The following is a 26,085-nucleotide window of genomic DNA, read 5'->3' as shown; positions in this document are numbered from 1 at the left end:
TTTAAATAAAATATATACTATTCTACAATATACATTTATATATACTACAATATGTATATATATATATAGTTATATACTAATTTGTAAAACATATACACTTGGATACATTAGATATACATGTGTATAGAAGATATATACAATAATATACAAAAAATATACTACTTAATATAATAAATTAATAATACTTGATAGTTAATTAACGAATGTTGAATTTTATTGATTGCAAAATGATCCAAAATGTATAATTTACATGAATAAGAAATCTACAAACTATGCATCATTTTTTCCAACTCATCCATGTTAATATTAATGGGAACTTGCATAGGATAGTCAAAGTCAATAGGGGAAAACCCATGCATTGGACTTGATTCTATTGAGTTATCCCGCGAAGTCATAATTTTCTTCAAGTTTCTGCTCGTCATTCGGCTCCGGTTTCATTCCTTGATTTCTTCTTTCTGCTCTAATCCAATCTCTGAGGCAAACTAGAACATTCATTTCTTGCTTCCCAATGAGTGTCGGTTGTCTCCAAGTTACTGTCGTCCCTGACTAAAGGCGCTCTCTGATGCAACGGTTGACATTGGAACGTTCAAGATATCTCTAGCTAATCTTGAAAGCACAGGATATTGTGATTCATTATTCCTCCACCAATCCAACGTGTTGATTCATCATCTGCGATCCTTTGACGGCGACCGAAGATAATACTTAATCTCTTCTCGATAAGTTGATGTGTAAGCTCCCTCGTCAACACTGTTCCAACAGGGTAAATCATAAAAGGAATCAGGAAAACCACAATATGCCGGCCTTTTAGAAAATGATGGCACCTCAGGAGGATGAGGAGCTGGACTGATATGTGTCGGTACAACTAAATCAACTAAATCAGCATAGTGGTTATATAATTTATCTATGTAAGCATTCGCATCAGACGTAGCCGTCCACAAATCAGGTTGTACTTGTTCAGAATTATTATTAGTATTTATTTCTAAGTTACGATAAATAAGAGTATTAAAGTGGCACATAGTATGGTATTTAATGCACGGATTTAGCATAGCACCAACCAAGAAAATAAGGGGAATCGGGAAAAATATTTTTTAAATTTAGTAAACATGGCACCAACAACATTTTCATAACCTTCTTTATTTTTATATTCTTTGAGCAAACCAGAAATATCAGTTATATATCCCAAAATATTACAAACAGTAGGATAATAAGCACCGAAAAATTCAACCGTAGCTACATAAAATTTTTCCAAAAACTTAACAAGATCATTAATTACAATTCAATCAGAATCAAGTAGCATGCAATCGGCAGAATCAGCAAATGAACCACAAGGTTGGTTAAAAGCTAATATAATAGGAACTCTATATTCATAACAAGTTTTTAAAAAATCATACGTAGAATTCCATCTAATATCAATTTCTTCAGGCATCAATATCGGTGCAAGTCCATTTTCTTAACATTTAACTTTAAATTCTTTAATTCTCGATCTACGATTATTTTCTTGTATAAAACCAACAGCAAGACGAATTTTTTCAATATAAATCTCAAAAAACTCAAGACCATCTTTTACAGTTAAATTATATATATGACATGCACACTTAATATAAAAAATTTCAGGTAACGGCGGTGATAGCTTAGATTTCAACTTTGTTATAGCAGTCTTGTTGTTAGAAGCGTTATCAAAAGCGATACATAAGATTTTATTTTCAATAGCATAAAATGTTGCAACTTTATTTATCGAGTCAGCAATAAATTGTCCAGTATGTTACAATCTTCATCATATAAAAATGCACGAATACGTTTTTGCATTACAAAATTACTATCCATTCAGTGACAAGTAACGGTTAAATAATTATTTTTATTTACAGCATGATCAAGATCAGAAGTTAGGGATATTTTACATTAAATATTTTTTAACAATGTAGATAAATAAAAACAATATTGTGAATAAAGTCTAAAAATATCAAACCAACAAGTACTTCTAGGAATACCATTATACATAGGATTATAAATTTCTTGAATATAATGATTAAAAGCATCAGAAGAAGGAAAACTAAAAGGCAAACAACCTACAACTACCATTTTTGCTATTTCTTCCCGGTCCCTCAATTTATTATACTTCTTCGTTATGTGACCGGTTGTTGGGTCCATTCTAGTTTGTGTTGGCCCACCAACAGCCTCGCCACCTTGTGCAATTTATAACTCTCTTTTGTGGTCTTCAGCTAAATGTCTCATTAATGTACCCGTACCTCCTTGCTTGCCTCCTCTTTTATGCTTATATATTTTTTGACAAATATTGCATTGCACCTTAGTATCTGATATACGTTCAAAAGATTTCCATGCAGCACTAGTTTGTTTACGAGCTCTTGGGGCACGGGGAGAGAGATTAACCGATTCGGATCTAACGTTAGCATTTCCTACTTCGGGTGTCTCACCAATATTTTCATCATCTTCATCTAAATCAACCGCATCTACTTCATTCTCTTCTTTTATATTGTAATTTTACTGAACTTCTAAATAATCCATATCGTGAGCACCTACACCTATTTCTTCCTCAAAATATTGCCTAAGTGGTACCGGGGCAAAGGGACACGGGTATATCTAGTACTTGAAGTACCGCTACCACTAATAATTCACTTTTTGCTACCACTACCACTTCCGGGACAAAAATTTTTGACACTTTTACCGAGGTTTCTTAATTTATCCATAGTATAAATCAAACTAAAAAATATTCAAAATACACAAAAAGTAATAAAAATAAATATTCAACAATTAATACACTAATTATAAATTAAAAGTAAGAGATGGAACGACAATACCAAATTTTGGAAGTATCGAAAGGCTGCGACTTTAGAAACTTCCACTCGTACTTAGTAATTGCAAAATAAAAAAAAAATTAAAGTGAACACTTTAGAAATTAAATATATAGAATATTTGAGAATTGAGAAATGAGATTTGAGAGAGAATGAGATTTGAGATTTGAGACTTGAGAGGATGAAAAATTGTGTGGAAAATGATGAAAGTGTAGAGTATTTATAAAAAATTTTTTGGGATTAAAAAATGAATTGAAATAAAAGAAAACACTTTTTTTTTTAATATTTGGGCCCAAACTAGCCGTTATAGCTGTTGGGCCAACTGGCCCAATTTTTCAAAATCTTAAAAAAATAAAAATAAAAAAAATTAAATGGGCTTATCTGGGCCGGGCCGAGCCGGTTAACCGGCGGTCCCTAACCGGGTTGAGTCCGGTCCGGGTTAACCGGGCCCAAATTCAAAACCCAACCGGACTGGGACCCGGACCCTTAAATCCCTTAGGCTTACCAGGTCGGATCAAACTGGTCCAATTTTATTTAGTGGGCCGGTTAAAACCGGCTCGTTTGACACCCTTACCTTATCTGTAACTTATGCGTCCATCAAGGCATCAACAAAAGAGTCTTTCATAAGGTCTTTACAAATTGAGGTCATAAAAAGAGATCAAAATTACAGCAAATCAAATGTTTTTTTTTTTTTAAAAAAACAACGGTAAACCCCAAAAAACCCAATCATCTATTCTCCCTTCTAAAATATTTTTAAAAAAATATAGCAAAAAATAAATCAGAAACAATATCTTTTACAGAGCAAAACCTTAACCCCCCTCCTATACTTACTTTTACATTACCTCTACTTCATCCTAATGAAATAGATGAAGGAGAAATAAAAGTTGGAAGAATAAATTATCCCTTGCGAGTCACCGACACTAACAAGTTGAGCTGATACGTGTCTCTCGCTTTAGCACCTATTACAATTTGGTGTGTAATTATGATTATCGCAATTTGTACACATTCAGTCCCAATCATGCCATTGCTTTACCCCCTTTGCCTTTTTTCTGTGTTGCATTGTGTACTAACATGAGAATCACTTTCCAAAAAAAAGAAGTACGTATATATATATAGATACTAACATGAGAATCACTTTCCAAAAAAAAGAAGTACGTTCATATATATATATATATATATATATATATATATATATATATATCTATGGGGATAACAATTTATTCTCTCAACCAATTTGGAATGTTATATAAACTATGGAGTAAAGCATTTAGTAGCTCCGGAACTATCATCAAATTTGCTATAACACTTTCCAACTTTACGGGGGACTTATTATCTCTCGAACTAAATTTTAGCATATTTTTCTTAATATTTTCAATTGATATGACAATTTGTGTCAACCTTTTTAGTTGACGTAGCACCTTTGACGTGGGCCCCATTTTATGCAATAAAGATGCTACATTAGCACAAAAAGATTAAAAAAAAATTGAGGTCAATGGATAATAGAATCCATGTGAAGTTGGAGTGTGTTGTAGAAACTTTGGTCATAGTTCGGAGGGGCACTGGATGCTTATCTCTAAACTATGTCCCATGTACGTTCAACACTGAGCAGTGGCGGAGTCAGGATATTCACTAAGGGGGTTCATAAGTGAATATACGAACTAACTGAAGGGGGTTCAACATCTAATATATATACATAAAAAATAATTTTAACCATATATATATAGCATAGTTTTTCGTCGAAAGGGGTTCGGATAAATCCCCTAGGCAAAGCGTAGCTCCGCCCCTGACACTGAGTATATAAACCATTGATAACATTGCATCGGAGATCGATATTGATAAAATCATGAATATTAAAGTTAAGTCTGACTTCAAATACCAGTCATATAAATTAAGAAAATAAACTACAAATAAATTTAGCTCAAGAGGTGAGTATGAGCAAGTATTGCCTCTCATTTCCTCAACCAACTTGGAATGCTATAACAACTTGTACATGCTAAATCATATGTATCATAGAAGATGAATTACATATACTTGTACATATGATTTGACATGTTAAAACTAGTTTTCCTCTCATGTTTTAAAACAATAATGTAACATTGGTAGGACCACTAAAAGAATTGTAAGTGGTTGACTACTCTTGCACCATATAAATTGGTATAATTTCCTAATTGGTATCAGAGCCCAGTAATTCAAAAAATACGGAAGTGAGATATATATTAGAATTGAGTTATTTTTACTATAAATTATTAAATTAATTATGCGAAGACCATTTAAAAATAGAGAAGCTTTTAGAAAAATTAAAGAATCTTTAATTAGTAATTATTCAGAATATATAAGTCTAAATAAAACAAAAGGAAACCCACAAAGATTAGCCTACTTAATTACATTAATATCTAGTATTGAATCAAAACTAATAATCCATTTAAAATCTAGAAGAATGAAAGACATACCACCTAATTATGATAAAATTAGATTTAGATATCCGTCAAGATATTATAAATATAATTTAAAATGAATAAAGTACAACAATACAAAGAATTAAAACAAATTATCTCTGAAAAACGTAAAGAATTAAAAATAAGAATAAAAAGACTACATTATAATATATTTGTCGGAGTTAGTAAAAATTCAATAGATACACAAAAAGATGAAATATCAAAATTGAAATCACAAATAGATAGTTTAGAATATATATATCAACATGAACTATTCACAATAAAATGAATAAAGAAGAATTTATAATAGATGAAAAAATATATGAAAATTACGAAGGATCAAAAATAAAAATAGTATTTTCTAATCTAGGACGAAGATATAAGAAAATAGGTGAACATTTATATCTAATGTTAGAAAAAGAAGAATTAAAATTAGAGGATAAATTGACAGCAATGGTAAGAATAGAAAAAGAAAATAAAGAGATAGATAGGAAAAAGGAAATAGAAAAAATAAAACAACAAACTACCGAAGAAATACGAAAAATAGAAGAAACTAAAAATAGTAGGATTGCTGAATTAGAAAAAGAACTACAAATATTAAAAGAGTTGTATGAACAAAGACAAAAAGAAAAAGAAGAAAAAGATAGAGAACAAAAATTACTAAACGAGATAAATCAATTTAAGGAAAAATTAGAAATAAAAAACGAAGAATTAGAAATAAATAATATAGATATTGAAGAGACAGATAATTATGAGTCCGAAGATAGTGAAACATATACAGAAATATTAACAAATACAAAAAATTTAGAAATCAATGAAGAACAAAAAGAAATTAATGAGGAAAACTTAGAAAATACCCACACGGAAATAAATACTCTTGATAAAAAAGAAAATGAAAATATAATACCTAAAACAACAGAAATAAGAAAACCTATATATTATAAGAATAAGTTTAAAAAATATAATGAATATGATAAATGGATACCAAAACAAATAGTGAATAAAAATTATAACTTTTTAGACCTAGACTGTGTAATAGATACAGAAAAAACAATACAATTATGGATAGGATCTATGACAAAACAATTATTAGATAATAATATAAATATAACAGATGCACCAGAATATATAGAAAGAACACTAATAGGATCAGTAAAACTATGGTTTTCAAACTTAACCGAAAATAGCAAAAAAGTATTAAGAACTAATAAACCTATAGAAGGAACATCATCAACAACAACTAAACTAACCCCTATAGAATTATTAAAAAAATATGAAACAGCTATAAAAGATGAATTTGGTAGTACGACAACAATAGAAGAAGAACAAGATGAAGAAAAAGATACAAATAGAAATTTAATGTTAAAATTAGCAATATGTAATATGTGTTATATAGATGAATATACTTGCGCATTTAAAGAATATTATTGCAAAGGAGCATATAGTATAGAAGAAAGTAAAGAAATAAGAAAATTATATTTTAATAAATTACCCGAGCCATTTAGTTCGAAAATAATAAAAAGTTGGGAAGAAGCAAAAATAGTAGATACGTTAGGAGCAAGAATAAAATTTTTACAACAATGGTATAGAAACTTATGTGAAAAATATAGAGAAGAATTAAAAATGGAAAAAACATTAATAAGAAATTTAGCATGTTGCAAAAATAAAATAGCACCCCTATTTGGATGTGAAGAAAGATATTATAAGAAAAGAAAAAGATATAAAAAATATAAAAAATCAAAATATAAATATAAGAAACCAAGAAGAAGATATTATATAAAAAATTATAAACATAAAAGACCATATAGAAAGAAGAAATCTATAAAAGAATGTACTTGTTATAACTGTGGAAAGTTAGGACATTTAGCTAGAGATTGTAAATTACCTAAAAATCCAAAAAATAAACAAATATCAGAAATAAAAATAGATAATACAGAATATATGCAGATAGATTATATAGATTATGAATTAGAAAGTGAGGATAGTATATATGAAATTTCAGAAAACGAAACAGATAATGAAATAGATAGTGAAATAGATGAATCAAATGACTGAAGAAGATATAAAAATAATAACAAAGGAAGAATATTTAAATGATGAAGGAACAGAACAAAAAATAATATTTGACAGTAATATATTTGATGAAATAAAAGGAAAAGAATTAGATTTAAGTGTAAAAAAAATATTTAAAATACCAACAATAAAAAATTTTTTTACTAGGAAAAAGGATGAATATTATGTAGTATGCCAAAAAGAACATGTAATAGACTGCAGATATGCAAAAGGAAAAGCTAGTATACCACTGGTAACAAAAAGAATAATTAATAAAGAAATAAATGATATAAAAAGTAAAGGAGATCCAATAAAATATGTATACCTTGGAGGTACAGAGATATTAATAAAAGCATGTTTTAGAGAAGGAATAGATACACCAATAGAATTATATTTAGCAGATGATAGAATTATAAAACCTATAGAAAAAAGCATAATAACTGCCGTAAAAGGAAATCTAATATACCAAAAATTTAAATTTATAATAAGTGCAAATTATTCAGTAGCAGTAACAGATAGAAATATAGATAAATCATTAGTATTATATTGGAAAATATCAGGAATAGAATTAACCCAGGAAGTAAAATATTTACAGTTAGATATAAAAATCTATATGTATTAACAACAAAACATAAACTAACAGGAAAAAATAAGATTAACAAAATACAAATAGAAAGCCCATTCGAACAAATTGTAAAAACAATAGATTATAATAATTATAGCTATAGAGACATAGATACAGAAGAAAATTTAGAAATAGTAAATGATAGAATAAGTACAACGAAAAGAATAGCTAATGAAAAACCAGAATCATCAAGCTCATCAAAAAGAACAAGTTATGAAACAAATTCAGTAAGTAATTTAAACCACTATTACATAACAGGAAAAATAAATGAAAAAGAATATCTAATACTTTTAAATACAGGACAAGAAGAAAATTATATAGAAAAATATCTAGTAAAAAATGAAGAAATAAAGACCGATAATGATATGTGCCCAGATCTACCAAGAAGTTTAATAATAATAAAAATATAGCAGAAAAAGAAATAATAATAGGAGTTAGAAAAATAAAAATAGAATTCGAAGTAAAGGAAGAAATGCAAAAAGCAGATATAATATTAGGAATAAAATGGTTAGAACAAGTCAAACCATATAATATAGAACATACACAATTAACCTTAACATATAACCAAGAAAAGTTATTCTTAAAAAGAGCCTTAACATGAAATGAAGATATATGTATTAATGAAGATAGTAGTAGAAGGATATTACAGTAGATATTATACGCCTATGATAGATAGATATAATTGCTTACCCGAAAGTAAATGGGATAAATTAAAAACACCAATAATAGTTAAAGGATTTAATAATGAAGGAAGCTTAATTACTTATAAAGCTAGAAATGTAAAAATACAAGTATGGGATAAGATATTAACAATAGAAAAAATTTATAATTCTGAACTAACATCAAAAGATATACTTTTAGGAATGTCATTCTTAGATAAATTATACCCACATATAATAACCAAAACAGACTGGTGGTTTACAACACCATGTAAGCAGAAAGTAAGAGCAAAAAGAGTTAATAATAAAATAAGAAAGAAAACTGATTGGATAAAAGGAAGCGAAAAAATTACACAAAAGTTAGAAAATATAAAAAATACTGAAGATACAATAGAACTAGTAGTATTTTCGATAAATAAAACAGAAATAACTATATTTTCAATAAATAAAATAGAATTAATTCAGAAAAAATTAGAACAATTATATAGTGAAGATCCATTAAAAGGATGGGAAAAACATAAAACTACTATAAAAATCGAATTAATGGATAAAAATAGCATAATAACCCAAAAACCATTAACATATAATTTTGATGATTTAAAAGAATTTAAAATACACATAGATGAATTATTAGAAAAACAATATATACAAAAAAGTAATAGTAAACATAATAGTCCAGCATTTATAGTAAATAAACATAGTGAACAAAAAAGAGGAAAAAGTAGGATGGTAATTGATTATAGAAATTTAAATGCAAAAACTATAACATATAATTATCCAATACCAAATAAGATATTAAAAATAAGACAAATACAAGGATATAATTATTTTAGCAAATTCGATTGTAAATCAGGATTTTACCAACTAAAGCTAGCACAAGAATCTAAAGAATTAACCGCATTTACGGTACCACAAGGATTTTATGAATGGAACGTATTACCATTTGGATATAAAAATGCACCAGGTAGATACCAATATTTTATGGACAATTATTTTAAACAATTATCTAATTGTATAGTATACATAGATGATATATTATTATATACAAAAACCAAAGAAGAACATTTAAAATTATTAGAACAGTTCACAGATATAATAGAAAAATCGGGAATAAGTCTAAGAAAAAAGAAAGCTGAAATTATGAAAAACCAGATAGAATTTTTAGGAATACAAATAGATAAAAGTGGAGTAAAAATGCAACAACATATAGTACGAAAAATAATAAATTCGAAAGAAGAATTAGATACAAAAAAGAATTTACAATCATTTTTAGGATTAGTAAACCAAGTAAGAGAATATATTCCAAAATTAGCAGAAACTTTAAAACCACTACAGAAAAAATTAAAAAAGGATGTAGAATATAACTATAATGAAGAAGATAAAAAACAAGTTCAAAAAATAAAATTACTTTGTAAAGAATTACCAAAATTACAATTTCCAGATAAAGGAAGAGAGATCACAGCTCTCATCTCTCTCTAACCTAACGGCTCTCATCTCTCTCTAACGGCTCTCTCTCTTCCTCCCTACCCCCTCTCTCGCTAGCTCCGGTCACCGGCCCCCGTCGCCGTTGCCGACCGTCGGCGCCGACCCGACCCAACCTCCGAGCCCGACCTCCGGCCCCGGCGCCGACCTCTGGCGCCGACTCTCTCTCCCTCTCTCCCGCACCTGTCCCCGGTCCCCGGCGCCGCCGCTGCCCTTTGGCGCTGACCCGACTCCACCGCCGGCACCGACCTCCGGTCCGCGGCGCCGACCCCGTCGCAGCTCCCCGCCACCCTCCGGCGCCGACCGCCGGTTCTAAGCCGGTCCCTCCCCTCCCCCCCCCGGTTGTGCAGACCCCCACCCCACCCTTACCTGTCCTGCCCGTACCCCCCCGGTGGGGTACACCAGCCCTCCCCCCAGCCGCCACCCGGTCCCCAGCCAGCCGCCGCCCGATCCCCAGCCGCCACCCGCTGCTCCGTCTCCAGCACCCGCAGCCCCAAGCGTAATCCGGTGACCTCTAACCTTTGTTATTTTCGTTATTTTGTATTTCATTTTATTTCATTATTGCATATTCCATTCTTTGTACTATTTCAGTATTGCATATTCCATTATTGAGTATAGTTTTGTTTCGGGAGTATTCCTTTGAATTTGTGTGAGCCTTGTATTTCTTTGTTGCTGCTGCTTTGATACTACCACAGTGTATATCTGTATATTTTTTATACTTTCGTGTAGTTGTGGCTGTGGTTGGTAATAGGTGGATAGGGTCATGTCCGAGGGGGTTGGGGCGTGGGGTCGTGGTGGGGGCGAGGGATGAGGAGAGGGCGGGAGTGGGAGGAAGGCCAAGGTTTGGCCGCGGGGGGGGGGGGGGAGGTTGGGTCTTGGAATATAGGGACCCTTCAGGGTAAGTCCATAGAGCTCGTGAAGATTCTTAGGAAGAGGAGGATCAACATTGCATGTGTCCAAGAGACCAAGTGGGTAGGGTCTAAGGCTAGGGATGTGGATGGTTACAAGCTGTGGTACTCTGGGAGCGATAGATGTAGGAATGGAGTTGGCATCTTAGTAGATGAAGAGCTTAGAGGTCAGGTAGTGGAGGAGAAGAGGATCAACGATAGGTTGATGACTATTAAGTTGGTCATTCGGGGGTTTACCCTGAACGTGTGTAGTGCTTATGTGCCGCAAGTGGGATCGGACGGGGAGGAGAAAACGCGGTTTAGGGAGGCTTTGGAGGAGGTGGTGAGAGGCGTGCCTAGTTCGGAGAAGATTGTTATAGCAGGGGATTTCAATGGGCACATCGGGGCGCTACCGGGAGGCTTTGGGGATGTGCATGGTGGTTTTGGTTTTAGGGAGAGAAATGAAGAGGGGGCGACCCTATTGGAGTTTGCGAGGGCCTTTGGGCTAGTGGTGGTGAACTCGGGCTTCCCGAAGAAGGACGAGCACCTGATCACCTTTCGAAGCGCGGTAGCCAGGACTCAGATTGACTTTTTGTTGCTTAGGAAAGGGGATAGGGCGTTGTGTAAGGACTGTGAAGTCATCCCGAGTGAGAATCTTTCGACCCAACATAGGCTTTTGGTTATGGATTTGGGTATAAAGAAGAATAGAAAGAGGAAGAGTAACGAGGGTAGACCGAGAATTAAGTGGGACAGCCTGTCGCCAGTGAATGCGTGGGAGATATGGGAGAGGTTGGCGGGAATGAGGGTGTGGGAGTGTAGGGGGGACGTGGATAGTATGTGGGACAGGGCGGCAAGGTGCGTCAGAGAGAATGCAAGTGAGGTGTTGGCTGTTTCTAGGGGCCGGGCCGGGCACCATCGGGGGGATTGGTGGTGGAATGAAGAGGTGGAGAAGAAAGTGGGGACCAAGAAAGGGGCGTATGCTAAGTTAGTGAAAAGTAAGGACGAAGAGGAGAATCGGGAGTACAGGAAAGAGTACAAGCTAGCGAGGAAGGAGGCGAAGTCAGCAGTCACGGCTGCTAAGACGGCCGCTTTTGAGAGCTTGTATGCAGGGTTACAGGGGAAAGGAGGGGAGAAAAAGTTGTTTAGACTCGCTAAGGCTAGGGAGAGGAAGGGTCGTGACCTCGATCAGGTGAGGTGCATTAAGGGGGAGGACGGTAGAGTGTTGGTGGAGGACGGCCACATCAAGAAGAGATGGCAGTCGTATTTTCATGGGCTCTTGAATGACGAAGGGGATAGAGCTATTGTGTTAGGGGAACTAGAGCACTCAGAGGAGTGTCGGGATTTTAGCTATTGTAGACATTTTAAGGTAGAAGAGGTTAGACAGGCTGTCCGCAGGATGCGAAGGGGTAGGGCGACGAGGCCGGATAAGATACCGGTGGAGTTTTGGAAGTTCGTTGGAGAGGCTGGTGTAAGGTGGTTGACTGGATTGCTTAATGAAATTTTCAGGACGGCAAAGATGCCTGAGGCGTGGAGGTGGAGTACCATGATCCCTCTCTATAAGAATAAGGGGGACATTCAGAGTTGCGATAACTATAGGGGGAATAAGTTATTGAGTCACTCGATGAAGATCTGGGAGAGAGTGGTCGAGGTGAGGCTGAGACGGATAGTGTCTATTTCGGAGAACCAGTTCGGATTTATGCCCGGCCGTTCGACGACGGAGGCAATCCACCTGGTACGGAGGTTGGTGGAGCAGTATAGGGAGAGGAAGAAGGATCTGCACATGGTGTTTATCGACCTGGAGAAGGCTTACAACAAAGTCCCCAGGGAGGTGCTTTGGAGATGCTTGGAGGTGAGTGGGGTACCGCTGGCATATATCAGAGTAATTAAGGATATGTATGATGGAACGAAAACCCAGGTGAGGACGGCGGGAGGAGACTCGGAGCATTTCACTGTCCTGACAGGATTGCATCAGGGATCTACTCTTAGTCCCTTTTTGTTTGCGTTGGTGATGGATGTGTTGATGCGGCGTATTCAAGGGGAGGTGCCGTGGTGTATGCTTTTTGCAGACGATGTAGTTCTGATAGATGAGACTCGAGGGGGTGTGAATGAAAAATTAGAGGTGTAGAGGCGAACTCTTGAGTCTAAAGGGTTCAGGGTGAGCAGAAGCAAGACAGAGTATGTGGAATGCAAATTTAATGACGTGAGGTGGGAGAATGAGGTAGTAGTGAAGCTGGAAGCTCAGGAGGTATGCAAGAGGGATAAGTTCAAGTATCTTGGGTCTATGATCCAGAGTAACGATGAGATTGACGAGGATGTCTCGCACCGTATTGGGGCGGGATGGATGAAGTGGAAACTCGCGTTGGGGGTGCTGTGTGATAAGAAGGTGCCGCCCAAGCTTAAAGGCAAATTCTACAGGGTGGTAGTCCGTCCGGCCTTGTTGTATGGAGCGGAGTGTTGGCCAGTTAAGAACTCCCACATCCAAAAAATGAAGGTGGCAGAAATGCGGATGTTGCGCTGGATGTGTGGACTGACTAGAGGGGATAGAGTTTGGAATGAGACTATCCGGGAGAAGGTTGGTGTGACTTCAGTGGAGTTCAAGATGCGGGAAGCACGATTGAGATGGTTCAGACACGTGAAGAGGAGGGGCATGGATGCTCCGGTCCGTAGGTGTGAGAGGCTAGCGTTGGATGGTTTTAGGCGGGGTAGGGGTAGGCCGAAGAAGTACTGGGGTGAGGTGGTTAGGCGGGACATGGAACAGTTACAGCTCACCGAGGACATGACCCTAGATAGGAAGGTCTGGAGGACGCGAATTACGGCAGAGGATTAGGGCCAGTTCGGGTCGCTAGTGTAGGGAATTACTTGGTGGGGGTTTTATTCTTGTCATGATTCCGTGTTCCGTGTTCCATGTTGTATTACGAATCTGTGTGCTTTCCCCTGCTTTCCTCTGCTTTATATTACTTATGGGTGCCGTATTTATGTTATGTAATCTTCTTCTATGCTGCACTATGTGTTTGTGTGGTATCTCGTGCCTTGAGCCGGGGGTCTATCGGAAACAGCCTTTCTACCTTATTAGAGGTAGAGGTATGGACTGCGTACATCTTACCCCCCCAGACCCCACTAGGTGGGAATACACTGGGTTTGTTGTTGTTGTTGGTACAATTTCCAGATAAAAAATTTATATATATAGTAGAGGCAGATGCTAGTGAATATAGTTACGGAGGAGTACTTAAATATCGATATGAAGCAGAAAAAATAGAACACCATTGTAGATACTACTCAGGTACATTCAATGAAACAGAAATAAAATGGGAAATAAATAGGAAAGAATTATGTTCATTATATAAATGTTTATTAGCATTTGAGCCATATATTGTATATAACAAATTTATTGTACGGACAGATAATACACAGGTACGTTGGTGGTTAACAAAGAAAATACAAAATTCAGTTACAACAAAAGAGATTCGGAGACTAGTTTTAAATATATTAAATTTCACATTTACAATTGAAGTGATCAGTACTAACAAAAATGTTATTGCAGATTACATGTCAAGACAAAGCTACACAGACTGAAATAATAGAAGAAGATACTCTAGAAAAAATACTTAACACCCTAACTACGCTTTCAATGAAAGTGGACAGTATGGGTAATGAGATAGAAAAGCTAAAGACTAATGAAGATAAACTGAAGTCTATAGCTACAAATTAGCTAACTCAGCAGTGTGCAGAGCTATGTCGATCGGAAGACATTAAAGTTCCAGAGCTAGAAGGAGACGTTGGGACACTCCATAAAACCCATAGCATTTATCAATCTACTTCTGCAGGTACAAGCAAAGGAGTTAATCGACCAAGATACCAGAATATAAATATGAATAAATATCTGAAAAATCATTTACACCAAAAACACAAAAAGACCACTTATTCATACCCCCACAAGTTAGCACATACCGAGATAGCCTAAACCAAGACAAAAAAGTATACAACTACACCGCCCAGAAATACATAGAAAATATATACAGAGTACAAACCTTTCTAAACCATAACCCCAGAGCTACAAACATCAAAGAACCAAATACCAACTATATAACCCAAAAATTACAAGGATATAACAAACTAATTGCACTACCCAAAACTAACCCAAGCCTAATTAAAAACTGTTTTGACTATGGACTATTAAACACCATATATACCCAAGACGGAGAAGAATTAACAGCTATGGAAGAATTATACAAGATATTCACCACCTACAAAAGGATAACAAAAGGAAATTTATTTTATATAAAGTGTTATACTGCACCGGTAGAGATATTATATGACAAAATAAAACCAGTTATACAAGTTGTAAAGATAGGATTAACTAGAGATATGATTATACCAGAAGATATTACGCAGCAACCGGAGATACCCAGAATTGAGATACCGGACTTCTACGCAAATAAACGACTTATTGCACTAGCTATGATCATTCAAGAACTAGCAAATAATTATACTAATGGAAACCCAATATGGAGCTATTATTCGAGAGATCATCAAATGATTTACTCAAATTCAAAAGAGCTACGACAAGCAGATATGGAAGATGTCAGACAATGGATAATGACACTACTCAACCCAGAAAAACAATCTACCGCAAGAGCAATTAAAAAAGGATTTATTTCAGACGGACTACTGACAAGATATTGTAAAATAATTGGACACAAATATCCAGATCACCAATGTTCAAGGTGTAATGGAGAAGATAATATTATTCCAGAAGTACATCTAGAATAAGAGAAGACAAGATGCCAACTGGAAAGATAAGATAAGAAGCAATAATGGAGATATAGCAGATACGACAAAATCAACAGAAACAAGATACTGTTGAATTATTGTACAAAGTCTGAATTATTGTACAAAGTCTTAACTATTGATTGAATTATTGTACAAATAGACTTTTACGTAAAGATGTAAACTTGTAGGAAATTAAAGGCTAGTAGCCTAGCCCCTTTTGTTGACTTTTTAGTTTTTAGTTTTACAAATTTAAAAAAACGTGTGTAAAGTTTGATTGTAAGGTTACTTTTCGTTCTATAAATAAAGAAAGCAGAAGGCATTGCAAAGGCAAGCCTTCATGCGTTGAAGCAAACACTCTCTCCATTCCACAACAAATATTTTACTTAGTTAATTAAATAGACATATTTCAATGGAAAAAGCTATGGAGGAACAAACTTCAGAAATATCAAAACTACCCGAACAGGTATATTTATTTATGATTATGAATAGCTAAATTCATAATTCCCAACAATCATGATATGATAAAATAAATTCATATTAGTTACTTTATAGTAGAATTATTCGAAGAATAATATGTTAAGAAGTTTATTAACAAAGCGGAAACGGAGAAATATCCCTAAGGACTATGCCATCCTAAAGGTGAAACCAATGAGGCAAGAAGCCGTGGCGGGGATTAACCAGAGTAGAGGCGTTGTTTAAGGGAAAAAGTATCCGAATTACCATGTTAATAGTGACCGAAGAACATATTATTTAAGAATAATCTAGTATATAGTAAGCTAAGATGACCATATTTTGTTATGTACATGGTTGAAGGGAATATTTTGAAAAAAGCAATTTTATGAAAATGAATGATTATTTATTTGATGTGATGGTAGATAAATTCAAAATACTTATTTTGTATGCACTTAGAGATATAAAAGTAGCAGATATAAGAAAAATCATATTAGAAAAAGGTTTTGGTAAATATTACATGACTAGAGTAAATTATATACCATATCTACCTAACTACTCTTACAAATACTTACGATGATAAGTTACATAGAATTTTTAGAAAAAGATATAAGAAACATATAGTTACTAGAAAAACAGATAAAAATAAATATAGACAAATACATGGAAAATAAAGATATAAAATACATAGAATTTCTTAATAAAAATATGCAAAAACTACTAAGGCTAAAACAAACAACTACAAAATATTATAATAAAACCAATTTTAAAAGATAGATCATTTAGATTATCTTAAAGTTTTAATCTTATATATACTTAAAAACATAGAAATTACAGATATTAAGAAAATAATATTAGATAAAGTAATAGACTACGAAATTGAAACTATAAATTGGCTAGAACAGTTATACGAAGAAATTTACCCAGAAGGATATTATTCAGACTAAGAGATGTTAGAATATATTAGAAAAACTAGAGAAAATCAAGAAAATCTAAATAATGAAATTAATTATAGAAACCGAATTAGAAAAATAATGGAAAACCTAAAAGAAAAATTAATATGGATAGAAAAAACCTTAGAAAATTTAGAAAAAAGTACATGTGATAGTTTATATAATTTAAAAAACTCACTACGAGAAGAACAACACAAGATAATAAATAACATTGAAAATCTAGAATTAGATATACATTACAGTACAGATAGGATAAATTATTATACAGAAATTTGTAACTCTGCAATTACTACAAGATAAAATAATTAATGAATATATCTTACGAAAAAAGTAAATTATTAAAAGATATTGAAACAAAATTTAAGAAAAATCCACGCACAAATAAAAACAGATTCACTAGAAACCTAATAAATCTATTTGAACTATTAAACATCCGCACTACTTATACTTGTCTTCATTTAAATATCCTATTATTATTGGTAATATTATTCGATCATATGTTGCGCTCTTGTGTCTGATGAATCTTTACTTCTTTGCCAACATCATAAACAAAATGAGATCTATGATGAGCATAACGAAAGCTTTAATCCACCAATTTTCCCTGACATGCATAAATCATAATCCTTACCATTAAATAATGCATGAACGTGGACTTAAGTTAATCAAAGTCTCAAATTTTGTGGTCCACCAAACTAGTGGGTAATTAGCCACTTCTTGCTTTTTCTAGGTCTAATTTATCAATCAATTAATGATCTCAAATAAAATCTTAATTAGGATCAGAAGATTAATTAGTGGCATGTAATTATAACTTTGTCAATTTGGACTTTGCAAAATTTATATATAACTAGTATCTCTGCATGTGGGTTGCACGTACATTTTATCTTATTTTTACAATATATATGTGCCATATATACTTGAGTAAATTTTTGACATAATACATAACCATACTCTTTAATTTAGCCTCAACTATCATTTATAACCTCTAACTTTGGGTGTACATATGTAGACTCTTCAACTTGTATAAAGTTTGGCAAGTAGACACATGCATCCTTCGTGACATTCACATGAAAATTTCAGTGATTTGTCACATAGGATGTGTATGCATACTTGTTCAACTTCATACAAATTTAAATACATAAGTGCGCACACTTAAAATTGAAAGACAATAAATGTCAGGTCAAATTAAAATGGACATTTATGCATTAAATTAACTTTTTTTATGCAAACATATGATAGAAATATTTCATATAGATATAAATTATTACTACTTTGAATATACCAACTCCAGCATTTTTTCCTAACCTTGAGACCTTTGGTGGATACAGTCAAAAAAACAACTCTATTATTTTTTTCTGGACATTAATCAATTAAATCTTGGTAGGCTTCTCTTTTAAATTTGATTGCTCCGGTCAATATATCATGTATAAAACAATATCTTGTTAATCAGTTTTATCATCTTTGTATCTATCATCCATATATGACATTAATTGCCTTTAGAACATAATTGCCCTTTCAAATTTAATTTGCTCTTTTCTAAAATATGTATGTCTAGAAATAAAATAATATTAATAAAGTGTTAAGACATCAAAACTTATATGGAAATATTTGGACAAAATTATTGATTAAAATTATTCTGTTTGCTTTGGAAATCTCTTTAGTTAAAAGTAATTACCAAAATATCTTAATAATAAATATAATAAATTGTAAAAACTCTATCGCTTCATGAATGATTAAGTCAGTTTTCACAACAAAGTAAAAAGTCCCAAATCCAACGTTCCATACCTTGCAACCATTCTGTCGATTCAAATTGATATCATAACATAATTCCTTCTCTTTTGCTGCCATTAATGCAATTGTGGATTACCTTACATAGTTTCTTTACAAGTTCGATCTATTTAAAGATCAGAATAAAATATTTATAGTCAACAAAATCAAATCGTCACTTGACCCACGTTGTTATGAATATATATTACAACAAATTAACAATTTTGGTACAACATCACACAAATCAAATGCCAAAAGTTCTTTCATGATATTCAGTCAATATAACTGCTGAAGTATAATAAAACATGTTTTAAAGAATAGTTGTACCATATCGAGTTACAAAAACTTGAAACACTCCATCAAGGTGCTTCTTCTAAGTTAGCCTCTTCGATGCGGAAAGTCGGCTATAATATTTTACTCATTACTTGATATTGCCTCCTTATTGACCGTAAGAAATTGAAATAATGCCAACTAAATTATGTAAAAATTTGGTGTCCATTACTTCTCAACACGTATTGAGAGAAAAATATAAAGAAGTGGTTAGGATAAAAAGCTCAATATGTATATATTTAGGTTACTCGCAAGATGCGAAAAAGTCGAATCAACAATGCAAACCACCTTGATGGAAGAAGTCTTGCTATCCATTGTGCTATATTGCAAACGATAGTAGTTGTAATAGAAAAAATTAGTTGTGTCTGCATGAGGAATTTGTAGGATAATCAATCTAATTTTCTGCATGTTACTTTATTCTACAGAAATTATTTTCTAACCATTTACAAACTTTTTTAGTTTTATGCTTTATTACACGAGATCTTAATTTTTGCACATAAGATATCTAAAAAAGTCAAACTTTTCTATTCAAATTTTGAAAGAGCAAGAGATCACGTTGCCTCTAAACTTTCTTGGCCACTGTTTGCAAAATAAAAATCTTCTCACGGATACATTTGAAGTTTGTTTTGTCTCTTTATCATGCCATTTTACGTTAAATACACCAAATCACAACCAGGAGAGTAATACATGCAAAAAAATAAAAATCATACAGAAAGATCAAGTAGATTAATCTTAGACCCATTGAGCATTTAAGAGTCATCCGAGAGATTATAATTAGGAGGGTTTGAACAAAAATAAAAATGTCAAGAAGGTTAGTACCAATCAAACAATCTGTATGTCATTTCACTTTTTCAATCACAAACAGAAGATGTCTTGCTCTTCTGATTATGGACTGGTGCATTGTAGAAGTATGAAGCGGCTCAGTGTGATGCAAGAAAGAGTGGACAGACGCATATTACACTAAATAGATTCTGAAAGGTTGGCAACTCTTTGTAGGGTTTGATTTTTTATTTAGATAATAAGGAGGGTAATTTAGTAATTTAATTTATAATTAATTTTGTAAAGGTTTAACAATACAATACTCTTTATAACAAATTTTGCAAAATTAATTTGTCCAAGCATATATGATTGGGTCTGAATTAGTTTAAATACATGAAAATAAAACTTAGCAATTTCGTAAGACATTTTTTTTTTTTCAAATTCTATGCACGTTAGAGGTTTGGCACATAAATTTACAAGTAATGATTTACACAAGATCTTTTGGCCAATGAATGTGTCAAATAACTTAACCTCAAAAGAACACATCCGTTCGGTATGTAATGTAGATGCAAGATTTTCTTTTTCCAAAAATAAAATATGACAATTAGATGTTTAAAAAGGATATTTTAGTAATTTCACTTTAATATTTTGCAGTTCATGCTTTTAAGGTAGTATATAGGCATATATATATATATATATAGTTTGTGTTTGTGAGGATTACAAACCACAAAATAAGCAAAAATATCTCACCCTAAACTATTGATATATGTGGCTCACTAACCACTACTCATCTATATCTATATATTATTTAGAGGAGAGGAAGCAGCCTCCTCATCAAGCCAAGCAGCCTCCTATGGATAAGCCATTTGGCATATTTTTACAAACGTTTACTTACAAATGTTTACTTAGGTTAGTTATTAGTTATTGCTTACAAAATTAAAATTTAACTGTAAAATTTTTTGAAATATAAACTAAAAAAACTGAGACAATGTAACTAGAGAAGTTACCAACACTAAATGTAACACCCAGAAAAGGATCGGTTTTAAAACTAATCGATGCATCTTATCTATTTGATCGACTTATGTTTTTCAGCATTCTCCCTTCATCATCCAGGGCTTTGTTTCTTTTAAATCATCTTTATTTTTCCTCTTTCAATCGAAAGCATAATTATCCGTTCAATTTTTTGTCATCTTATATTTATATAAGAAATTTCATTTGTTATTTAGAAGATGATGCAATAGAAAAGGCTTAAATAGCACCAACAACCATTGATGTAGCAATCTCTTTATCATTTCACGTGTAATTACCATGGTAATTTTCATAACCCGAGTCGAGGCCTGGCTGCAGCGGGCATCCCAAACTACGCGGGCCCGAGAAACCCCTTGGCATACTATCATAAGCATAATTCATATGAAATAAGAGTGTGGAAAATAACTAAAATATTATAAGGGTTCGTCATCAAATTGGTACTTGTCACAACCCGAGGCTGCCCCCTAGTCGTAACATGGTGCTTAGACCACAAGTGATCCCAAGCTAACCCATGAACTTATATGGTACTTGAGAAACTGATTTAGAATATATATAATAGCTAAATATACTGTGCAAAAACATAATCATTAGAAAATTCGAATAAGTATAATATTGATAAAGTTTACAACATGATAAAACTGAAGAAAGAACTTGGATTACATATCATGACTCTGACTAACTATCTATGAAGCCTATACTATACTGACTGTAGATAGATGAGACATGCCTCCAACTACCACTAATAAATACATATGGATAATCAAAATACAACACATCAACTGTAATGGACTAGAGTCCCCAAAATAAGAGAATTCATCACCTACTGGCAGAATGTTGAGAACTATCTGACCCTGGTATGTGGACTATATTTGGTACCTATATTATGAAGGAATTTAGCCACAAATACAAATATGTGGTCAGTACATTGGAATGTGCTGAGTATATTGAGACATGCACTAAATCATGAATATATTTAAAACATGCTTTAAAATTGTGGATCATAAGTTATTTGTTGAAACATACATTTAAAATATGATTATATGTGGAAACTGTAAGTTAGAGTGAGATTTATAAATCATCAGGAAAAAATAATTCTGTAAATTGGGAAGAGGTAAAAACATAAATACTATATGTAAATCTCATGTAAAACTGAACATGCTGTAAAACTAAACTGAGGATTATGTATGAATACTGAGCATGAAAACATGACCATGTAAAACTAAGAATGCATGACCAAGCATAAACATGTATTGAAATAATCTGTAATCTAAATTACTGAATCACTGTTAGATACTTAACTGGATAATTGAGATTTGTATAACTGAATAACTGATATTTGTACATTTGGTCATGTAACTGAATAACTAACAATGTGGATCCACAAGGCTGAGGTCTCAAAGGACGAGGGGGTCATGCCTAACTTATGGGGTCCCCTCATAATCTACGGTTGCATCGTAGGTCTGGAACTTAGGGACAACTACTAACGACTGAAGCCTAATTGATAGGGGGCTGCCATCTCTGTATTCGCTTGGTGCTAAGTGTTACTCCCAACTTAATAACACTGGTATTATTATTCATTTAATATGATATAGTACTATACTGATAAGTTCTCAGCATGAACATGGTAATCTGAACATAATAATAAAATCATGGTCTGACTGACTTGTTACTTGGAAACAAAATCGTGTAAGATATATAGGTATTGGGTATTCATAACCCCCCAACAGTGAATGACACTAAAATATGATAACAATGCTTAAAATATTGGTAGGAAGTCATAATTGAGAGACCCATAACACAATATATTTCAATAGTTTGATAAATTTCATGAATGTTAATAGGGGAATGAGTTAACCTTGGGAATGATGTTTAAACAGTTTAACATAAAATTTGAGAATTTTGACATGATATTATGTCACAGCACGAGGCTACCCCCTAGTCGCGACATGGTGCTTAAGGCGACAAATGACTTCTAGCTAAACCTTGGTCTGGTACCTGCTTTCAGCACCAAATAAAATGATAATAAAATAACATATGCAGAAGATTAACTAATGAAGTGCTATCAACTGGAATACTGAAATATAAAAAATGACATGTCTGAAGTATCTGATAAATACTGAAAACTAGACTGTCTGTCTAAAAGCCTCTGAAACATAAAGAGTTGATAGGACAAATTCCAACTAATTTCAACTGACTAAACATAAAGAAATACTAAAATAACTTAAATATAATGTCACATCCTCGATGGATGAGGACTCACCACTACTACTATGGGGGACTGATCAGCTATCTAGGGATGATCAGAAAATTGTCCGTTCGAACCTTGGTTATAAGACAACATAGCACAAGAGATAAGTATACGATCAATACTTTGAATGTACTGGTATGTGAGGTAAATACTAATTGAAATACACATTGAAATTGATCGTGGTTGTATGAATATGTAAAACTGAGAATGCAAGACCAAATAACCATGTACTAAAAGAATTTTTAAAATTGACTGATTAAATAACTGAAAATATGATTACTTGGTAAAACAGACTTAAACTTATATAGACTGAAAACTGACTGAAACTATAGGAGTTACCATGTAACCGACATGCCCCAATCTGAGAAAATCAGGGTCCAACCTGTAACCCCAGTTGGAAAGGTGTCAATACCTTACCAGGGTACTAACACATAGTTGACGATATAGATCCACAAGGATGATGTACTGAAGGACTAGCGAGTCATTCCAAAACTGGCAGGTAATTCGTAAGAGAGTGTCAGCCCTAAACTGGCAGGTGGCATCTCATAATCCTACGCTGGCTACGTAGTCCTAGAACTTAGGGACTGTTACTAAGGACTCAGTCCTAACTGGTGGGTGAGCCCCTATCCCTAGGTTCACACAGTAATAAATCCTACTCCAAACTTAATGACGCTTGTATTATTTTTATGGGTCTAACATGATGCGGTATTGTACTGATGATTGCTAAGCATGAACATAGTATTCTAAATGTATAAATAAAATCATGGTCTTACTGACTTGTAACTTGAGAATAAAGACATGTATAAATAGATAGGTATCGAGTGTTAATAAACCTCCAGTATAGAATGATTACAAAAATACGATAACAATATTTAAAACAGTGATATAAAGTCATAGTTCAAAGAACCAAAACATAAGACATTTTAATAAATGAGTGAGAAACATGAATTTCATCATGGAATGTGTTAAACTTGAGAGGACAACATATTTTCATGGTTTAATTCATAACTTGATGATTTAGTATGAAATCAATTGAACATGACATGGGTAATTAAGCTTTAAAACATAAAGTAACCTAATTTACATGGGAAGGTATGTTGACATGGCTTGAATTCAAATTTCTAAGAAGACATGGATTAAATTCATGATTTACATGGATAATTTCCCAAAAGAAGGTTAAAATCCATACTTGAACAAAAAAGGGGATTTTTGGGACTCAATGGGTGAAAGGAATCCATGATGAATACCCTACAAACCTGAATGTTGAAGCACTAGATAAATTTCTTGGTATTGAACTTGATTTTGATAAACCCTAGATGGTTTTGGGGAGAAAAAAAATCCCCCTTTTGCTCTGTGATGGATGATTTCTGAGTTATGATAGGTTAGAGTAGTTTTTACGCTTGATAACTATTATTTTGAGGGTGAAACAATGTAATTTTGGGGTTATAAGGGTGGGAAAATACCAATTAAAAACCCTTAGAAAGCGTCTGAAAGTCGTCCGAACAAGTTTAGGTATGATTTGTAAGTTCTGGGTACGAGTAGTAGATTGAGTCGTCACCAGAAAGCCAAATTTTGACCCCTACTATCATTGTTACAAATCATCCTTACTACTCGTATTATCTGCTTATGAGTTATCATTAGTGAATCATAGCCCCTAGCAGCTTTGACAGTGCTTTAGTAATTTGACCATAAATTTTTACCTCAATAAAAATTGGTATCGTTGGAAAGTAATTCAATTATCTTTCTGTTGGTAAATCTTGAGATCAGATATTCTTAGTAAAAAAGAAGTTATTCTTATTTGAATATGACTATAGTTATAATATTCATAAGAACTTAATCGTTAAGGGTTGTTTTGGCTTGTTCATGAGTTAGGAGCTATAGGACATAATATATGTCCATTTAACTTATAAAGCTATCAAAACATGAGGATTGATTCTTGGATCCTTTACTGGTCAGGATAGGAGTCATACCTTATGACTCGTAACAAGTAAATACGACTCGTATCCACCACTCATAAGCTGGACAGAAACTTAGGGTACCTAGGCTGTTACCCTTACGACTCCACTTCATACGACTCATCCCATGCTTTGAAGACTTCTAGGGTTAAATTATATCCACAAAAGACTTCAACTACTCCACACTGCCATTGGTACGACTCTAACATATGTCTCGTATGTTGTTTATACTACATAAGAAGATAAGTCATACATTGTACAATAGCTTTTAGATATGGGGTATTACATGTTAACTAAACATAACCCAGGGTTGTGAAACTTTAAGCATGTCGGAACAAGATTCACATGTATTAAAACTATTAGCATGTCCTAAATGTAAAACTAATGAGGAAACATAGATAAATTTCATAATTTACATGAAAGTTGATCATAATTAGAGTAAAATACTAACTTGAATCAAAAAAAAGGGTTTTGGGCTCAATTGGTGGAAGGAACCCATTGATGAATACCCTACATACCTCAATTACTTTAATCCTTGAAGAAAATCTTAAAATTGGAGCTTAAATTCTTGAGTTCTTGAGGGAAGAAGCTTGAATTTTGTTCTTGGGAAGAGGGGAAGGGTTTTAAATCATGCATTGGATGTTTGGGGTTAGGGTATTGGAAATAACATGTTTTAATACCCCTTAATTCATTTAAGAATGATTAGAATAGTTTAGGGGTGTGGAAAGACCTTAGCACCCATAAATTAAGTCAAAATGGAGCAATTTAGATACTTGGCTATTGTTGGGTTGCGCATACCAAAAGCCGAAGCAAGAGTGTGCGGCGCACACCAAAAGCCAAGGCCATGGTGGATGGGACACACCAAAAGCCAAGCCTA

At 33.4% G+C, this 26,085-nt stretch overlaps 1 protein-coding gene across 1 annotated transcript; it reads right to left on the bottom strand.

Moving 5' to 3' along the window:
* Window positions 1–10,061: 10,061 nt before the first annotated feature.
* Window positions 10,062–18,968, bottom strand: LOC124897682 (uncharacterized PE-PGRS family protein PE_PGRS3-like). Its single transcript, XM_047410873.1, has 2 exons — window positions 18,906–18,968; window positions 10,062–10,577 (listed from the first exon to the last, which is right to left on the bottom strand). Exons 1-2 carry the CDS (start codon window positions 18,966–18,968, stop codon window positions 10,062–10,064), a joined length of 579 nt encoding a protein of 192 aa, XP_047266829.1.
* Between the last annotated feature and the right edge of the window lie 7,117 nt (window positions 18,969–26,085).

The sequence above is a fragment of the Capsicum annuum genome, chromosome 1, assembly GCF_002878395.1.
Source record: "Capsicum annuum cultivar UCD-10X-F1 chromosome 1, UCD10Xv1.1, whole genome shotgun sequence".
Classification (NCBI taxonomy): Eukaryota; Viridiplantae; Streptophyta; class Magnoliopsida; order Solanales; family Solanaceae; genus Capsicum; species Capsicum annuum.
This window is presented reverse-complemented; position numbering and strand designations above follow the sequence as displayed.

What these genes read in the sequence shown, in the direction of transcription:
- LOC124897682 (XM_047410873.1), bottom strand. Translation starts at nt 18,968, where the DNA reads ATGGCAGCAAAAGAGAAGGAATTATGTTATGATATCAATTTGAATCGA. An exon ending in ATCGACAGAATGGTTGCAAG is followed by an intron (nt 10,578 to 18,905) that starts GTATGGAACGTT and finishes AACAAAGGTTAG; the next exon opens with AGGTCACCGGATTACGCTTG.